This window comes from Onychostruthus taczanowskii, unplaced genomic scaffold, assembly GCF_017590055.1.
Source record: "Onychostruthus taczanowskii isolate IOZ18803 unplaced genomic scaffold, ASM1759005v1 scaffold10, whole genome shotgun sequence".
NCBI classification, from domain to species: Eukaryota; Metazoa; Chordata; class Aves; order Passeriformes; family Passeridae; genus Onychostruthus; species Onychostruthus taczanowskii.
In genome coordinates, this window is record NW_024496526.1 from 17,611,699 (window position 1) to 17,631,042 (window position 19,344).

The 19,344-nt window shown below is 50.3% G+C and overlaps 1 protein-coding gene across 1 annotated transcript in view; it reads right to left on the reverse strand.

Annotated features, from left to right (window-relative positions):
* Positions 1 to 656: 656 nt before the first annotated feature.
* The window catches only part of ACVR1 (activin A receptor type 1), a 46,849-nt gene continuing 28,161 nt past the window's right edge, over positions 657 to 19,344 (reverse strand). The window contains exons 2-10 of the mRNA XM_041407707.1: positions 18,089 to 18,161; positions 17,262 to 17,528; positions 16,534 to 16,751; positions 14,182 to 14,281; positions 13,278 to 13,424; positions 10,924 to 11,199; positions 6,019 to 6,216; positions 1,904 to 2,034; positions 657 to 1,003 (exon numbers count right to left, since the gene is read on the reverse strand). Coding sequence (XP_041263641.1) covers positions 869 to 1,003; positions 1,904 to 2,034; positions 6,019 to 6,216; positions 10,924 to 11,199; positions 13,278 to 13,424; positions 14,182 to 14,281; positions 16,534 to 16,751; positions 17,262 to 17,528; positions 18,089 to 18,140 — 1,524 coding nt within the window. The 5' untranslated portion in view covers positions 18,141 to 18,161 and the 3' untranslated portion in view covers positions 657 to 868. The remainder of the gene's footprint in view (positions 1,004 to 1,903; positions 2,035 to 6,018; positions 6,217 to 10,923; positions 11,200 to 13,277; positions 13,425 to 14,181; positions 14,282 to 16,533; positions 16,752 to 17,261; positions 17,529 to 18,088; positions 18,162 to 19,344) is intronic.

The following is a 19,344-nucleotide window of genomic DNA, read 5'->3' on the forward strand; positions in this document are numbered from 1 at the left end:
GACCACACACCTACAAATGTGAAGCACTTAAAATGTGACTATCGAGTTGTAATATGATAATACAGAAAACAATTCATGTTTCAGGTTATATTGTGTTACAAAAACGTCTGTGTAAGAAATCATGAAAGAGGCCACATAAAAATAAGCTTTAACTTTATGCACTTATCTTACAGTTTAAAAAACTGTCAAGTGCACTAGTAATAAATAATTTGCAAGTTTTGGATAAACAAGAATTTCCTAATGTTCAGCATTATTGTAAACATCAGTACACATGTAAAATGCAGCTAAAGTCTGACTGTTATATTTTCAGTTTACCGAATTCTTTTCCTATTACTCAGGCATAGATCAATGCAGGATACAGCCAATCATATTTTTGGCAAGTCATGTCGTTAAAATTAACAGTGACAGTGCAAGTAAGGAATGCAAAGAATTCCTAGTGCAATAAAGAAGAGAAGCACAGGCAATATTGCTGATTAAAATTTACCACTTCCATGTGTTCACCTTGGGAGTGATTAGGAGAATTAAAATAAAGTATTAAAAAAAAAAAAAGGGAAAAAAAAGGAGAAAAAAAAAAAAAAAAAAAGGGGAAAAAAAAGGAAAAAAAAAGAAAAAAAAAAGTAAAGGAGTTCGTTCTAAAGCCCATCTCATTCCCCTGATCTTGTCTTAGGATTTCTCTGTCTTCCTTCAGGCCACTAGCTCAGCCACAGCACGCCCAGCTGAGTCCTCGGCGCTCGCCCAGGTGTGCTCGGGGCAGTGGGGTCCCCAGCTGCCCCCCAGAGCTCCTTGGGGACCAGGGCTAGGAACTGCCTGGCCAGAGCCTCCGGGCCAGCCCAGCGCCTTCCTGCCGGGAGAGCACCACGAGGAGAGGTCAACAGTCAGCTTTCAGTTTGTCCAAGGAATTGTCAATTTTGGTCAAAGTCTTTTTGATGCGCAGGGCTGTCAGTCTGGCCGAGGGGTTCTGGTACCAGCACTCCTTCATCAGCTTGGCAAGGGACGTCAACGTCTGGGGAAGAACAGAAACCACACAGCACAGGGTCACTCACAAATAGCAAGGCAAGGAAGCACTGGCGGGGGCCAAGCACCCACACAGAGGGGTTTTATTGCCTAATGAACACCCCATTCTCAGGGCTTCCCACTGTTTATCAAGTACAGAGCTTACATGTTTTGAAAAGCTCCTGAATCTGATAACTTGATTAAACCAAGAGCACAACTGGCCCATGGGCTGACTGGAGTCACCAGCTAGTACACCTTTAAACAACTGAGTGCTGGGGTTTTTCTAAGTAAACATTACACAGAATTTCTCTTCAATGAAACCAACTCCAGCAGACCCACAAAGGCAGCTGAGAAGGTTCTGTCTGTGATTTCATCCTGCCCAGCAGGATTTAACTGGCTGGGCTCCCAGCACAGGGCACAGCTCCACACCCAAACCTCAGAGATGGGCACTCTGCCTGCCCAGCCCTACAGATTTCAAACTGACTTCCCCAGCTCCAAGGGGAAGGGCAAAACAGCTGGGCAGCCTGGAGAGGCCAGACTGATACTGATGAAGAAAAATTAACTTGAGCATCAGTCTGAAAAAGAACAACAGCCCCTATCCTGCAAGCAGGAAAGCCCAGCATTCTCTTGTGTGTGCCTGTAAGCCACAGAAAGCCCTGGACAGCTTCTCTTCCCTTCCCTTCCCCTCTGAGGGAAAACAACCACCAGGAAAAGCAGCTGTAAGGTTTTTTGCTAAATCACGTTCCCAAGAGGCCAGTCTGTGAGTGGCTCAGACCTGGCAGCTGCGTGCTCAGTGCTCCCCAAGGCAGGCCAGCACACCCCAGCCCTGATGAGGCCATCGAGAGCCTCCCCAGCGAGTGACAACGGAGAAAGCTTCCCTGGCAGTGCCAGAGAGACAGCACACACTGACCGGGTCTGAGAACCATCTGTTGGGAATGTTGGGCCTCTGCTGATCCACACAGACCACCTTCCTCATGTCTTCAAAACTGGGGTCGTTCGGAACCAAGTCATAAAAGGGTGGTTTGTAGTCTTCCACGATTCCTGGTGAGACACAAACAGACATCACTCAATGACGGTGACAGTGAGCAGCATTTCTGCAGGGACACAGGGAACACAAAACCCACCTGTCCAAGAGGCACAGAAATCCTTTAGAACTCAGCCCTACAGGCCATGCAGCCTCCGAACAACAGAACAGCTCTCACTGCCCCAGGAACAGCTTCTTCTACTCAAAGGTTAATTAACTGGCTCATATTGTAAGTCCACAAAGTATGAGCTATACCCACTTTGCAGATGCTGCAGCTGAAAGGAGGAGAACTAAATCCCTTGCCAAAGGGCTGTGTTTTGTAATGTACACAGCTTTCCTGCCTACCAAAAACTGGGATTTCTACGAGCAAATGGGAAAATGTAAAGTCTGTACTGGGGTTTCTAGCAGGCTCAACACACACTTTGGTGCTTCTGTAATTCCTGAAAGAGTCCAATAGGCATTTCAGCATCCACAGACCCTCAAGCTGGTGCTTCAAAGCATTTCATTCCTTGCTATGAAAACAGTAAAATCCCCAGGGTAACTGGCACCACATGCCATCACAAAACCAAACACCCAAGAGCCTGTGGCACTAGGAGTTCAATGCATCTTCATAAAATCACAAACTGGTTTGGGCTGGGAGGGACCCTAAAGCCCATCTCATTCCACCCCTGCCATGGGCAGGAACATCTTCCACTGTCCCAGGTTGCTTCAAGCCCCATCCAGCCTGGTCTTGAAACCACCAACCAGGCCATGTCCTAGGGTTTGGCACTGAAACCCTTGTGTGTGTGTGTGTGAGCTGCCCCAGCCCGTCACCCGCTCACAGAACTGCCAGGCTGGAGCCCTCCTGCCTGCTCCCCAGGACACACATGCAGCTCTCTGATTCCTCACTGGATCAGGCTCACCAACCATCTGCAGGGAGCCCAGCCTCCTCAGGAAGCCAATTTACAAACTGGTGTTCAAAGACTGGCATCTGGGTCAGCAGTGTGGGAAAAGCCAGAGCTAATGAGGCCCTCTGTGTCCAGCAGGAACATCAAATAGCTGCTGCTGACAGCAATTCAACAGACTGAAATCTGCTGTCCCACAGCCAGACATGAAATCCAGGAGAATCTCTGCTGCTTTGGATACCCTGAAACTGAAAAGAGGTTTTCAATCTTTCCTACAGCAGTTGAATTCTAGTTTTCCTGTTCTACTGGAGATGAAGATCAAAGTCCATAGATATTCCTGTGCATACTCCACAGAAGTCTGTAAACCCCTGTCTGTGATGATTAGTCAAAAAGGGAAACAGGAGATTACAAGTGCCTTGGAGAGCAGTAGGGCAATTTTTGGAGACCTGGCTACCCAAGCAAGCTCCCACAGAAGCACCAGGCAGCCTGCAGTTTGCCCGGTGCTGTTCTGACATGGACACAGGACAAGTGACATGTGACAGCGTCACCCACCCTCCTGCTCAGAGCGATTCCCAACCACAACTACCAAACATCACCTGCTGGGCTCAATTCCTACCTTAAGAATCCCCTTTACTGTGAGACCTCATGAACACAACCCCCCCCGTGCCCTTGCTGCCACACCTGTCCTGCAGGTAAGGCCAGGGCTTGGTGAGGGATCAGCGCCCAGATCCGGCTGTCACACAGCTCTGGACACGCTCCCAGGGCCACGAGGACATCACAGATGAACTTTATCTCTGCAGGGAGCGCTGGCTCTGCTTCACTGCTGTCATGTGCTCTTTCCCCAGCACGGGACACACAACTGGCTGCTGCAAAGACACGCAGTCCTAAGACAAAGGCAGCAGGGCTGGCCTTTACTCCAGTGGTGGCTGCGGAGCGCTCCGAGCTCTGTCCAGCCTGGCGGGAGCCCTCGTGGTGCCAGGAGCCACCCGACCTCTGTCCCACAGCACGTCCCTGACCCGGGACACGCTGCCCTCGCCCGCTGCCCGGGGACAGCCACAGCCTGGGCTTCCTGCCCTGCCTGGAGCTGACTCCTGGCACTGCCAGCACACCCTCCTGCTCTGCTGGGGCTGCTGGCTTGCTGCTCTCCAGCCACCTACAATCCACAGGCGCCACAGTGGCTTCTTACCTTTGCTCCTTGTTACTTCACAGACTCCCAGAATGGTCTGAGAGGGAAGGGACCTTAAATCCCACCCCATTCCACCCCTGCCATGGCAGAGCCCCCCCTGCCCTAACCCAGGCTGCTCCAAGCCCCATCCAGCCTGGCCTTGGACACTGCCAGGGATCCAGGGGCAGCCACAGCTGCTCTGGGTACCCTCTGTCAGGGCCTCACCTCCCTCACAGCCAAGAAGAACTTCCCAATCTCCCATCCATCCCTGCCCTCTGGGTCCTGTCCCTCCATCCCTTGTCCCCAGTCCCTCTCCAGCTCTCCTGGAGCCCCTTCAGGCTCTGCCAGGGGCTCTGAGCTCTGCCTGGAGCCTTCTCCAGGTGAGCACCCCCAGCTGCCCAGCCTGGCTCCAGCCCTGGGACATGTCCATGGCCCTGAGCTGACTTTAAGTCCAGCTCGTCCTGGACAAGTCTCACTGCTCAACCTGACACAAAGCACGGGAACAACAACCAGGGTTCCTCTGAGCAGGAACAACCTCTGAGCTTCTGGTGTCACAGCCCTGGGAACAAGCATGACAACTCCCAAGGATGTGAGCTGTGAGTGCCAGGCTCCAGGTAAGTGCTGAACCAAGGGAGCACATTCCAAGAGCAGGGGACACCCTACAGGGAACCAGCACTGCTCCATTTGAATGGAGGCAAACACAGCTTTGGGGACCAAAATCACATTCTGAGTACAGAGAAAATGCTGGTTGGCTCCTACTGCAGCACACAGACAACACACAAGTAGTTCTTTGTGCCAAAGGAGTTTCCTATCACGTTTCCCTCCTCTTATTAAACAAGAAAATACAAAGAACCATTGTGTCACCTGGAAGATCACTGGGTAAGTTTTTAAAAATAAAAAAAATTAAATTAGAGTAAATAAATAAAAATTACTAACTACCAGACTTAGTAGTCATGTTAGAACAATTTCAAGGTCTCTGTGAGCTGAGTTACTGGAAGGCTGCCCACGAGCCCAGGAGAGCACAGGGAGCTGATGAGTGCCTCTGGCCCCCCAAGACACCACCCTCCCTTGCTCCTGCAGGCTCACTCCCAGTGCCAAAGTCTCACTGCAAAGCAAACAGGGTTATCAGCATGACCACCTGACCAGCAATGATTCCCACACAGCTCAACACACGGAGGCCAGGGAAGATGTTTACTCCATCCCAACCAGTGCAAGGGCATGGAATGACTTACAGCAACAGCCAGGTGCACAGAGCAACTGGTCCTGTGCAATTAGAGTCACCAGCACCTGAAACTTCACACTGTCCTGGTGTGACCAATGCAGGGACAGATCTGCATCACCTGAAGTGTTCCCATGGTGGCACTGAGCTCAGAATCAAATCCCCAGAGCATGCACCTATAAGCAGGTAGGTCTGCAGTCCCATGAGGTCCACACCAACCTGGGGAAGCTGCCAGCACCATCCACCCTTTCTTGTCCAAGAGCAGCTCAGGTAAAGCCTCTGTGAGCTGTACCTGTGTCCAGTACCAGACCTGTACCTGTGCACAGGCCAGTGCTACTTTCCAACTTGGTAAAGCAGAAGCAGTCCTGAATTCTGATACCTTCTGCACTGCCTTTCTTTCTCTGTCTTTTAGGGTCTGTCATGAGAAACAGACACCTACAAATAATCACTATGGTTTAATGACACAAGACAGAAGGATAGAGACCTTCTGATCTAAAATTTTAACTTAGCTATTTGCTCCGAATATGTCCCACCAGGACTCAGAACGAGCAGGGACTCTGTTCTCTGTGCCTTGACAGGAGCGGCAACAGGCATGACCCACTGCACCCAAGACACCAACAGCTCCCTGGCGTGTCAGGGATCGGAGCAGTGCGGGGCCCAGCGCGCTGCTGGGCTGTGAATTCCCCCGTGGCCAGCTCTCCTGGAGCCAAGGGAAGCAGCCCCAGGCACCCACCGTTGCTGACCATGCGCCTGGCCACCTCCCAGAGGACCAGCCCGAAGGCCCAGATGTCCACGCGCTTGTAGGAGTCGAAGCAGTCGGCCTGGATGGTCTCGTCCAGCACCTCCGGAGCCATGTAGCGCTTGGTGCCCACACGGGGATTGTTCCCCACATCCAGCTGGTTGGTGCTTTGGGAGTGCATGACTGCAAGGCCTGAAGGACAGAGAAAACAAAGCGTTAGGGTCCCTTCAGCTGCAGCAGCACGCGCCTAAGGGCCGCGGAGCAGCGACCCCGTCAGACGGTTTCTGAAAGAGGAGCCAAGGGCCCAAAGAGCAACGGGGTCAGCTCCAAACCTGCCAGCAAAACCAGCCCCTGGGGCCACAGCCAGGCCCGCTATCTCCTAAGGGATTATCATCAAGCATTTTATTGCACTCTTGCAAAACACTGTCATGAAGTGTTTTGCAGCCACTGGATGTCCCCAGCACTCTGGGCACGGACACGCAGAGGCCAAACAGCTGCTGCTCAGAACAAAACAACTTTACACAGCATTCAAATTTATTTATAGACCTTTTGGGTAGGTGGATACACCTGAACTGTGGGGAAAGGAGAAGAAAAACACTGCACGAAGGATACACACAAGTTAAAAAAAAATAAAGCTGGAAAACAAAAACACCGTATTTGCAGCAACCTGAAAAATAAACATCCTCAAGCAGATCTAAAATGAGTCAGACAAAACCACTCTACCTGGTTTCTACTAATTACTAAACATTTAAGCAGAGAACATTATGTGAGGGACCAAATTACTGTAAATTTGGAAACACACAGAGCACTCATTTGGCCATGGTAAACAGAGAGCACTGCAAATTGAGCAGCAGTGGGTGCATGGCAGAGCCAAGCGACAGAGAGGGCGACGCAAACTCTCCCTAATTTCCTCAACAAATCTTCTAAGAATGACATATACTATTTACATTTAACAGGAGTTTATTTCAGGTGAACCTTAAAAGGCTTTTTACCTCAGTCCCACAAAAACTAACCTATCACCAGATCATTCATTTGCCTCTCTTTCCAAAGAACAGTCTGTTCTTTAACGCAATAAAACTTTGGAAAACACTCTTCTGCAATTCAAATGCACTTCAATATATTTCAAGCTGATAAGAATAGGCTTATGGCACCTCTAGAAATATCACAGAATACTTTGGTTTGGAAGGGATCTTAAAGTTCATCCAGTCATACCCTCTGCCGTGGCAGGGGCATGTCCCACAGTCCCAGGCTGCTCCAGCCCTGTCCAGCCTGGCCTTGGCACTGCCAGGGATCCAGGGGCAGCCCCAGCTGCTCTGGGCACCTGTGCCAGGGCCTGCCCACCCCCACTGTAAAACACTTCTTACATTGATGTAAATCAATCCTCTTTCAGTTTCAAACCACCTCCCCTTGGCCTATCACAACAAGCACTGCTAAAATGTTTGTCCCACCCTTGTCAGGGACACTTTATGTACCATCTCACGACCCCAGACTGATGAGAAGAAGCCTGCTCCCAGATCCAAGTACTTCTGTCTCATACTGACACATGTGCTTTTATGTGCGACTTTAAATTAATATTAGATTATATTAAACAATATGTATGGTTTATAATTTTTTCCTTTAAAAAAGCTTGCAACAGCAAACAAAGGTCAGAAACCGCATTTTCTGGCCAAGTCTGGAAAAATCAGGACCTCGGAGAACACGCTGATAAAAGTTGTAAAACTTCACCCAAACTAAGCCGAACAGCTTGCAGAGGCCCAGAGGTCAAGGCCCACAGCTGAGGGAGGCCAGCAGCACACACAGAGCCCGGGGCACGCAGGGGGCAGGCAGGGGCTGTCACCCACAGAGGCAGCCCTGCTGTCTGCAGATGGGCAGCGCTGCTGTCTGTAGATGGGCAGCGCTGCTGTCTGCAGATGGGCAGCACTGCTGTCTGCAGATGGGCAGCACTGCTGTCTGCAGATGGGCAGCACGTCCTGCCCACCCCAGGGCACTGAGCCACGGCACAGCAGCCCCCAAACAGCATCCTGCTGGTGTGACACGGCCCTTGGGCATGCAGAGCTGCCCTGCACCAGACACCAGCACGGCTTTGGAAGGACACAGCTGCAGCTCCCAAACAGCATCCTGCTGGTGTGACACGGCCCTTGGGCATGCAGAGCTGCCCTGCACCAGACACCAGCACGGCTTTGGAAGGACACAGCAAGGCTCCCAGCTGGCAGGGTGAGCAGCAGTGAATGACATCCTGTCACTCTGTCACACAGCACACGTGAGCCGCTGCAGCTCCTGATCCCGGGGTGCCACGGCAGCCCCAGCTCCAGGCCCTGACAGGAAGGGACCCGAGAGTGGAAACAGGACAGAGCCCACAGCAGGAAGGGCAGGAATGCATGCCACAAGCAACAAACTCTTTGGTCAGCTTCCCTTACAAAGCAGGAACGTAGGAAAAATGGGACAGGTATGGGTCTGAAGAGCTCACATTTTAAAAAATAGCTATTTTAACCACCATAAAAACTAATGGGAAATGTTTACTGCTGTGCTCTCTCAGAAAAGTCTCTCAGACATCTGAAACCTCTAGATAAAGAGTGTAATAGACTTCACTGTACCAGTGCCAGGTCAATCAATGCCTGGACGTGCTGCACCTCCTCAGAGTGAACTACAAATTTATTTGAAAGCCAGTCTCTAACACTTTGTATTTCCAACTTACTGCTGCATTTGCTACCCTTCCCACAGCAAATTTCCAGAGGCCCAAGTATGTGGCTTTCATGTTTTCCCTGTCTGTATCTCAAGTCCCTCGGGCACAAGTGACAGAAATTATGCAGTAGAATTACTATTTTAAAAATTCCCATCCCTGATACACTTTTTGCCTAGGCAACAGTGCCCCAATTCAGTTCTACCACTATTTTCTCCCTTTTCTGCAGAGAAAAGCAAAAAAACCGTTACTGTCAGACATCCCTCCAAGGTGTGAACAAGGCACACTGCTGTGAGTGCTCCTCAGCACGGGTGCCTCGAGCTTCCACTCCAAACCAGCTGGTCCCAGGGAACTGCTTCTGGGCCCACGAGCGCTCTGCACCAGCGAGCTGACTGAGCTACGGCACCGCGACAGCGAGCACACGGCTCAGACTGTCTGTGGAGGACACGCACTGTCCCAGAAATGAAGCCTGAGCGCCGCGTGCTCTGGGATCCGGAAATGGGATTCAAGCACGGAAAACCAGGAAAAGGCCCCAAAAGCGTGGCTGGGCTGCAGGCGCCACCTGGCGGCCGCGGCGGGCACTGCGGGAGCGCCCGCGAGGGGACACGGACGGGGACAGGGACACGGACACGGACGGGGGACAGGGACACGGACAGGGGACAGGGACAGGGGACAGGGACAGGGGACACGGACAGGGGACAGGGATGGGGGACACTGCACACGGACAGAGGGCACTGCGGGCACACAGACAGGGGGCACAGACAGGTCACTCCGGGCACACACACAGGTGGCACAGAGGGCACAGCGGGCACACAGACAGGTGGCACAGGGGTCACTGCGGGCACACAGGTGGCACAGAGGTCACTGCGGGCACACAGACAGGGGTCACTCCGGGCACACAGACAGGGGGCACGGAGGGCACTGCGGGCACACAGACAGGGGGCACTGAGGGCACTGCGGGCACACAGACAGGGGGCACTGAGGGCACACAGACAGGTGGCACAGGGGTCACTGCGGGCACACAGGTGGCACAGACAGAGGTCACTGCAGGCACACAGACAGGTGGCACAGGGGTCACTGCGGGCACACAGACAGGGGTCATGGACAGGGGTCACTGCGGGCACACAGACAGGGGGCACAGGGGTCACTGCAGGCACACAGACAGGTGACACAGGGGTCACTGCGGGCACACAGACAGGTGGCACAGGGAGCACTGCAGGCACACAGACAGGTCACTGCAGGCACACAGGTGGCACAGGGGTCACAGTGGGCACACAGACAGGGGGCACAGAGGTCACAGTGGGCACACAGACAGGGAGCACACACACACCACCCCGGGCCCACAGCCCCCCTCGCTCCTCCAGCGCAGCCACAACAGGGACACGGACAGGGGACACGGACGGGGGACAGGGATGGGGGACACTGCAAGCACACGGACAGGGGGTACTGCGGGTCACAGACAGGGGGCACAGAGGGCACTGCGGGCACAAGGACAGAGGGCACTGCGGGCACACGGAAAGGGGCACAGACAGGTCACTGCAGGCACACAGACAGGTGGCACAGGGGTCACTGTGGGCACACAGACAGGTGGCACAGACAGAGGTCACTGCGGGCACACAGGTGGCACAGAGGGCACTGCGGGCACACAGACAGGGGGCACAGAGGTCACTGCGGGCACACGGACAGAGGTCACTGCGGGCACACAGACAGGTGGCACAGGGGTCACTGCGGGCACACAGACAGGGGGCACAGAGGGCACTGCGGGCACACAGACAGAGGTCACTACGGGCACACGGACAGGGAGCACAGAGGGCACTGCGGGCACACGGACAGGTGGCACAGACAGGTCACTGTGGGCACACAGACAGGGGGCACAGGGAGCACTGCGGGCACACAGGGGACACAGAGGGCACTGCGGGCACACAGACAGGGCACAGGGAGCACTGCAGGCACACAGACAGCTGGCACAGAGGTCACAGCTAGCACACAGACAGGGAGCACAGACAGGTCACTGTGGGCACACAGGTGGCACAGGGGTCACAGCGGGCACACGGACAGGGGGCACAGAGGTCACTGAGGGCACACAGACAGGAAGCACAGACAGGGGGCACTGCGGGCACACAGACAGGGGGCACACACACACCACCCCGGCCCACAGCCCCCCCTCGCTCCTCCAGCGCAGCCACCCGCCCCCCGGCTGGGCAGCAGCAGGCACTCACCCAGGTCGGCGATGCAGCACTGCCCGTTCTTCTTGACGAGGATGTTCTTGCTCTTGAGGTCGCGGTGGGAGATGGCCGGCTTGCCCTGCGTGCCGAAGATCTCGATGTGCAGGTGCGCCAGGCCGCTGGCGATGGACAGCACCATGCGCAGGCAGCTCACCGTGTCCAGCGTGGTCAGCTGCAGGTAGTCGTACAGAGAGCCCATCTCGTGGTAGTGGGTGATCAGCCACAGCTGCGTGCTGGAGTTCCTGGAAGTCATGTCGGATGCAATAAAACCTAGAGGGGGAGGAAGAAGGAGAAACACGCAGATGAACTGACGGGGGTCCTTCAGGACTCCCCGAGAAAAGCAGCTCAGCTAGCCAGAGCGGGTGCTCAGAGTGCCAAGGCTGTGGGTGTGACCCCATACAGCCTATCCACCCAGGAGCTGGACTCCATGATCCCTGTGGGTCCCTTCCAGCTCTGGATATTCTGTGATCAACACTGCTGGCCCCTCGTGCAATGCACAACTTGTTTAATTACAACTGCACTGCAGACAACTGCAGGTACTGCTGTGATGAAAGGAAATGCTGGAGCTCTAACTCACATTATTCACAAGAACCCATTCACATATTTGTCAGTCTCATCGAAAAACTACTTCTTAGGACCACACACTTTAAAAATATTTTTATTTTTCCTTCTTTTTGAAGGACTTGGGGGTGGGGAAGTTCCCAGTCAAGCAGAAAGACCCCAAGTCTGTAGCACATTTGCTGCTGCCCACTTGAGAGGGTCACACTGGAAAGCAGAAACACCTCAGACATCAAGCCAGGAACAACCATTTCCATTTTTAGAGTCCACAGGCAGCCAGTGCAGGCTGCTGAGAACAGGGTTAAATGTGTGGCCCAACCACAATGATCTTCTATGAAGAAACAAGAGAAAATTTTCTGTTCAAAACTCAAAACTCATGAACCTCAAGAACTGCCTTCAAAATTGCCATGTCTTAAAACTGGACCCCAAATTCAGGGGAAGCTCCCTTCCTGTCACCTCTGCATATATCCACACAGTGACCTCAACAGCTTTAGCTGGGAACAACACAGGTTTTATTCCCAAGTCAGAGGAACAAATCATGCTTATGAAAAGCTCACATTTGTCAGAAAGAACATCCACTGCCTTCTCTCCTAAAGTCAGACTTGTGCACAATGTGACATTTCTGTAATCTGTGATATTGTTTAATATTGCATCTAAAAAAAGTCTCTAAAATAGCCAACAAATTTGACAGTCATCAAGAAAGACTAAACACAGGCAAAGCATCAAGGAAAACAGGCAATGTAATTTCAGCCAAGTCACTTACTCTCTTGGGAAGGGAAGTTCAATAATTCACATTTCAGGAGGCCACCAAATTATTTTGTAGCAGCAAAGGAACTGCTTCAGGAAACACACAAATGACTAGCAGAGTGAGCTAGAGAGCCAAGGAACATTCTCTGACAGGAAGCAAGAAAAAGGAGCCAAAGGAAAACTGACTGAAGACAGATATTGGGTGAGGCAGTGTCAGCACTCAAAATGTGCTGCTGCTTTTATTTGCAGAGGTGGCATACCAGCGACAGCAGGGCACATCTATGAGGAATCAAAGGGCTGCTTAAACCTCAGACATGGCTCAACACAACAAAGCCACTTTCCCAGTTCTCAGCACCAAGCACATGAGGTATGAGTGATGCACAAGGTTCATTTACTTTCCTAGTTCCAGGGAAAAAGATACATCACGCAGCTATAACTGAAGTTTAAACACCAAAAGAGCTTACTCTCACCTTGAGCAGAACAGTTGAACAGAAGAGAATACTGGATTCATATTGCACTTTACTTAGCCATAAGGAAAAGTATTAAATGCCTAAATCTCATTATGAACTCCTCCCCACCTTTTCTCCCTCCATTTCCTCCAACACAGATCCACCAGAGCTTCCCCTTGCAGGGAAACTGAGATTACAACCCAACACAGATCCACCAGAGCTTCCCCTGACACACTGGGCAGGACTCTGCCACGAGAGCTGCAGGAGCCAGTCCCTTCCACAGGGCTCTGTGGCACCTCCACTGCTTTCTGTGTGCTCAGCTGCCAACACCTGATTCATCTGGCTGATTAACTGCTTCCTGCTGGAATACTGCAGAGCAGCAAGTCTCAGCTGCTATGACACATTCCCCATTTGAGACTCAGCCCCTCCTGGAAGTCTCTCCCTGAAAATTTCTCTTCAGCTCTTTATCAGAACACAAGAACCTGCAGACTGTGAGCCGCCTGGTGAGTGTGCAGTGCTTGACAGGTGACCTGTCCAGGTAACTCACCTTTACACCAGACACACCAGGATACAGAACCTGCTTGTCCTACTTACCTAAAATATTCTCGTGCCGCAGCAGTACAGTGTTGTACAGCTCAGTTTCCCTGAACCAGGACTTTTCATCCCTAGAAGAGAAGATCTTCACAGCAACATTTTCTCCTTGCCACTGACCCCTCCAAACTTCTCCATAACGGCCCTTTCCTGGTGGGGGGAAAGCACAGGAGAAGCTGTCAACCAACAAACAGCCTTCAGCAGGCAGAACTCGACTGTCAGGAACCCAGCACCACACCAGCTGGCCTGACCTCCCCTGCATGCAGGTCTTACCACTGGAGTCACACTGTGCTCCAGCATCCCTCATTTTTCCTGGCTGCTTTGCCTGCAAGCCCTGAGAGTGTGGATCTCCCCTCCCTGCACACCAGTGCAGCACAGAGGGGTTGAACTGGCAGGTGTCACCACACAATGAAAGTGGTTTTGCAGCTGAAGTGACTCAGGCAGCACAGGGCAAGGTCAGCGTGCCCAACACAGAGCTGTGAATTCTGCAGCAAGGAGGGCAGGAAGGAAATGCAATGCTGGGGATACAGCCCTTACATTTCTATTCCATCATCACCCCTTGCAAAATGAAGATTTAAAGAAAACAAAAACCTAAAGCCATCCACAAACAAACAAAAAAAGGATTAAAAACCACCAGCCCCACCAAAACCAAGCCCTGTCCTGTGGAGATCAGGACATACTGTCTGCAAGCCAAACTTTTCAGCCCAACAGCTTCCTCATCTCTTCAGTGCCTGCACCGAATCTTGGCTCAATGTCAATGCCTCCAGGTATCTTTGACCCAAATGCCTCCTAAACTCAATTAACACTACGCAGTTAATAATAAAAATATGCTGAAGAAAAACTGAATGAATCAATAAAATTAACACTAAAGCCCTACAAAAAAACTAAGCACCCAGAAGACACTGACCTACACACTCCACAAGTGTGATCTGGCGAGCCACCGTTCTTTGCACCAAGAAAGGAAGCCCAGAGCCACTTCCAGATGTGCAGGAATGGTCCAACAAATCCTGTTCAGAAGGAAAAGCAGAAGTTTAGGACCCGTGAGAAACCCCATTTTTCCCTGTTTACATGCACAAAGGACAGGTTAGGTTAAAGCTCGGGGTATCTGTGTGACTCTGGGGATGCCATTTGGTCACTTGGGGTGAAAGAGCATTTGTTTAGTAAGTCATTATTTCTTTAATAAGTGTAATAAATACATGACTACAGATGTCTGCACTGGAAGCCCACTCCTGGCATACCAGCTATCCTCTATCAGGAGATTCTGCCCTTTTTCAGCACTTCACTCTTCTTTTACTTACCTTATGTCCTCTCAGTTCTGTTTCTGAAGCCTATTCAAGCTTGATGCAGGTATTTAAAATCAAAACCAGTTTTCAAATTAATGAGGTGAGGGGATTTTCCAGCATCACCAGTGGCAAATCACACAAGATTTGCCACTGACACTCCAGAAAAACTTCTGTAACAAATCTTTCTTAAAAGCTTTATCAGTTTCTGGTATTTTTAGTGCATAGAAAGCAGACTTTGAGCTGTAAAGCTTATAACAAACATAAGTGAGATCCTGATTGAATGTTAAAATCCCATTAGCCTTGTAAAATGCTAATGTCCAGCTGCTTTTACAGCCAGGAGTTTTGTATTAGTTCAAAGCATTAACAACTATTGCTGGACTCTTTTTTACAAAGGAAAATAGGATTAAAAAGCCTAAGTGTAACTAACTTTCTATTATTTCAGAAAACTGCATTGCAGTGCTTGGACCAGATATCCATGAAATCTCATTTCTTCTAAGAGCCTCTTAACGAGCGCTCAAGAAAAAGAATCTGGGAGTGACAGAGACTGCCTTACTTTTTAACACAAACTGAGGGCTCATTTTCCTTCCTGCTTGCATCAGAGCAAAACAAAAGCAACAAAAACAAAAATCCATCCCCAAACTTATCTACAGCAACTGTAAAAACAAGATTTGAAGAGGCCAGAGCTCCTTCCACTAAGCAGCTTAGGGCTTTAAGCACTTGCTACACTGCAGAGACTAATCCTAAATGTAAACTTACCTAATGTGTGACAAAGCCAGTGACTTAAAACACAATGGAGAAGAAAAATCTGGAATCTAGAAGACTTGCTGTTTAGATGAATGTTTGGGCACAGGAGCCACCAATTACATGTTGTGCATCAGCCACACTGGGAGGCAGGGCAGCAGCACTGGCACCACTCAGCACTGGCTCAGAGGGTCTGACAGCTCCCAGCTTCTCCCAGCTCTTTGAAACAGAATTGTGATTTTTTTCTTCACAGATGCTATCCCCGTTTCCAAGTAACATTAAATAACTAGAAGCACAAAAGGTCTGCAATTGGCTTGAAATGATCTTGCACAGGTAAGACAGAGGAGCTGGTAAAAGTTGGAAGTCAGTGCTTAAGGACAGATCACCAGCTGCACACATGCCTGGGCCATGTGGATACATCAAGACTGGCTGTTTTAAACCAGTAACATGGAATCAACCTTTGTGGGCTCATTAAACAGAGCCAAAGGCATTACAAAAAGAAAGAAAAAAAATATTAACAGACACAGGCCACTCCTTGCAGTGAAAGCACATTATGGTGGGACAGCACCAAAATAGAAAATGTCTTCCAGCCTCTTAATGCTGGGGGGACATTTTATCTCTGCAATGCAAGGAGAAAACTCTGCATTGCTTCAGAAACACACTCCACCTGCCTGAAGCTTTACTTGCTCTGCTCAGATAAAGTGAGGGACAGCTGCTGGGACATTTGTGCTCTGGCCTCAGGGAAGGGGGAAGGGACAGTCACCCTGCAGAAAGGGAACTTCCCAGCTCATCACATTTTGCAGAGACCACATGAGTAAGATTGTATTTTGAAAACTGAGCTTTGAGTAAGAACTGCCCATTTCTTAGAACTCCCACTGCTCCTCCATCAGCAAAATGTCACTGATACCCCAGCCCTTCAGGCTGTTGTATATCAAACATGCAGCACAGTTCTTCACCTCTGCCATCACTGCAGGCCACACAACAGCCAGGCACACTCTGTTTTGATGTACTGACACTGTTTCACAGTACAGGTCAAAGGACCTACACTTGCCAAACCCACCTTTTGGTTAAAATTCATTAGTACTACAGTTTTGGGAGCACAGGAACAGCACCACTCAAGTCCTGAGGCCAACTGGCATCAAAACATGCTCTCAGTGATGCAGCCACACAGAAGGAAGAGAGGGGAGTTTGGAAGTGAGGAAAACTCACACCCTGCACACAGGCAGGTCACTTACTGCCAGCGTGCTGTCCCCCACGTTCGAGGCAATGAGGCCCTCGATTGTGCCATACTCTGCATCCCTAGAATTGAGCCTCTCCATGTGGTTTTTCTGTATTCTCCGTATGATCAGCACAGCTACTGCAGAAAAAACTATCAACACCACCACAGGAGCCAGGATAACGATGATTAGTGTTTCCATGCTGTAACCTGCAGCTTCTCCTTGAAAGGTTTGCCCTTGGAAAAGAGGGGGGAAGGGAAAAAGGTGTGAAAAGAGAGAAAAAAATAATTTTGCAGATTCCCAGAGAAAGTCTTTAAACCCATTAGCAGTGACACCAAGGCTGACCTCGGTACCCACCCAGCATGACAGAGGCCGTGCCCCAGCCAGGTGTGAGCACACCTGCATGGAGGATGCACTCCCTGTGGAGCAGCACAGCCCCCACCTGCACCGAGCCACTTCTCACACGCAGTGCCTCCATCCTGACCCCAGCCACACACTGCAACCCTCACTGCCCCAGCACAGAGACCAGTCCAGCCACACACTGCAACCCTCACTGCCCCAGCACAGAGACCAGTCCAGCCGTGGGCACAGAGGTGTGCCAGCAGGCCCCAGGGTGGGGACCAGGGCACCAAGGGCATGCTGTGCCCATGAAACCCTTCCTTCAGCCAGCACTGGGGTCATCTCTCTCCCAGCACAGCAGATCACAGCCTCTGCCTGGAAAGGCACCAGTGCAGAACTGAGCTCACCCTTGGAAGAGGGCAGCTGCGCAGTGATGTTCATGTTGCACAGGTGCCCCTGGCAGCACTCCACGGCCTGGCTGGGGGATGGAGGCGTTTTGCAGGTCATTTTCCGTTGCTCATAGACCTGGAAGCAGCCTTTCTGGTAGACCTTGGCCCCATCATTAATGCTCAGGGAAGCAAAGCAGCGCTGGCCTTGGCACCGATCCCCGTTCCCACAGGATATGCCTTCACACACACATTCGTAGGGGATCATCTTGAGCTTCCGCTCATCATCTGCAAAAGGGAAGAGTCGAGGAAAAAACATCATCCTGTTCCTAACAGCTTCAGTTAGAGGTAAAGAAATCATAAGACAATCAAATCTGCTTAAGGGAAGTGACATTGTTTTCAGGTAGTGCTGAAGAACCACTAAGTAGGAGGTAACAATTCTAATTCAGCTGTTGCAGCATGACAAAGACATGCCACAGCAGACACAGAGATCTCTCTCAAGTAAGTTAAAATATAAAACTGAGAAAACCAAGTTACTCCCACAAAGCCTTTATTCAATGTTTTCCAAAGGCTGTTTGTGAAGTACACACATCTTTCAGGGGCTTCTCTCTCAGAACATCCAAGAGATCTTCAAGTGAACCATTCCTTCCTTTCTGTGGCAGTGGAAATACTACTTCCTTTTTTTTCAGGCAAACCTCATGTGACATTGTGATGTCACAAAAGCTTCACGTGCACACAGCTGTGTAAACCATTACACAAGTCACTTTCCAAAGCCAATGCCTCACTGGAGCAATGATGGAAGAGCTACCAAACAGCACCCTGGGAACCCTGCCCCACACAGCACTCACCTTGCCAGCTCGGAGATGGGAACGCCATCACCATCAGTACAGGGAGAATCATAACTCCATCAACACCCTGGAGCTGCAGGAAGGAGAGACAACAGTTCTGTATGCTTCCACTGCTGTCTAAAAATGCAACCACCCCAAAAGCAGTGTTTAGCCTTTCATCAGTTCCTTACACAAAACACAACCCAACGATGATTGGACTCCTTTTCAACTCTGTCTTGTTTACTAAATAATTTCCTTCACTTATAAAATCCATGCATTTACTGCAACATTCACAGAGACATCACATGCAACTACCATGTAGATACAGAAGCTTGTAGTAGGGGAACATGAACCCTCCAGTACCAAGCAGGCATGTAATAACAATGACACATTCTTTGAACCAGTTACTAGAAAGCTAAATTATTGTTAGACTGAGGAGGTGGTCTGTAAAACTGTATTATCTGGGCTTTGAGGGGAAACAGAAAAGATCTCCACCAGAAAACTCAGAATAACTTCCATTAACCACCAAAAACCATTGCTGGATGGCAAGAAAAAGATTGAGATGTATTTAAGGAAGATGCTGCTCTCTAAAGAGCAATTTCTCAGTTTAAGTTGCCTCTCCAAGGATTTTCCTTTTGATGGGCCAAGTCCATTTCCCTGCTGCTGAAGACAGGTCACTACACCTTGTGCAACAGTCCTGGCTGATTCCAGCACAGAGCAGAGGCACATGCTCCCTCTAAAACAGGAAATAAAGGAGTGAATTTGCCTTTGTATTTCCAGCCTTTGCCATGATACTTTCTTCACAAGAAAATACAGACCACTCTTTACTCCACTTTTTACTGTGAAACAAGGCTTCTGAAAAGAAACTCTTCTGCAGTTTCTCAGGATTTAACCCAACAGACAGGGCTGGTGACTCAGAATGGTTTGCCTGTCCTGTGTTGGTTGGTTCCTGCAGAGACTGTGTAGTCACATGGAACAAAATGCCCCTTATGTGCAGGTATTAGTCTTAATTTTTCAGATTTAATTCTAATTGAAGCAGATGAAAATTGAAAATACATCTGATATTGTCATTTTCCTTTCAGATCTCTTCTGTTGTGCCTTTTCAAATCATCAGCACTTCTTCAGTGCTCAGTGATGAAAGCCAAGCCATTACCTCTGTATTTATTTCCAGTAATTGATTAGTCACCAGTTAAAATGATCAGAAATTTCTCACCCAAGTATTCAGTTTTTGCCTTCACAGAAAGGCCCAGGCAGCACTGACCACCTCCCGTCCCAGA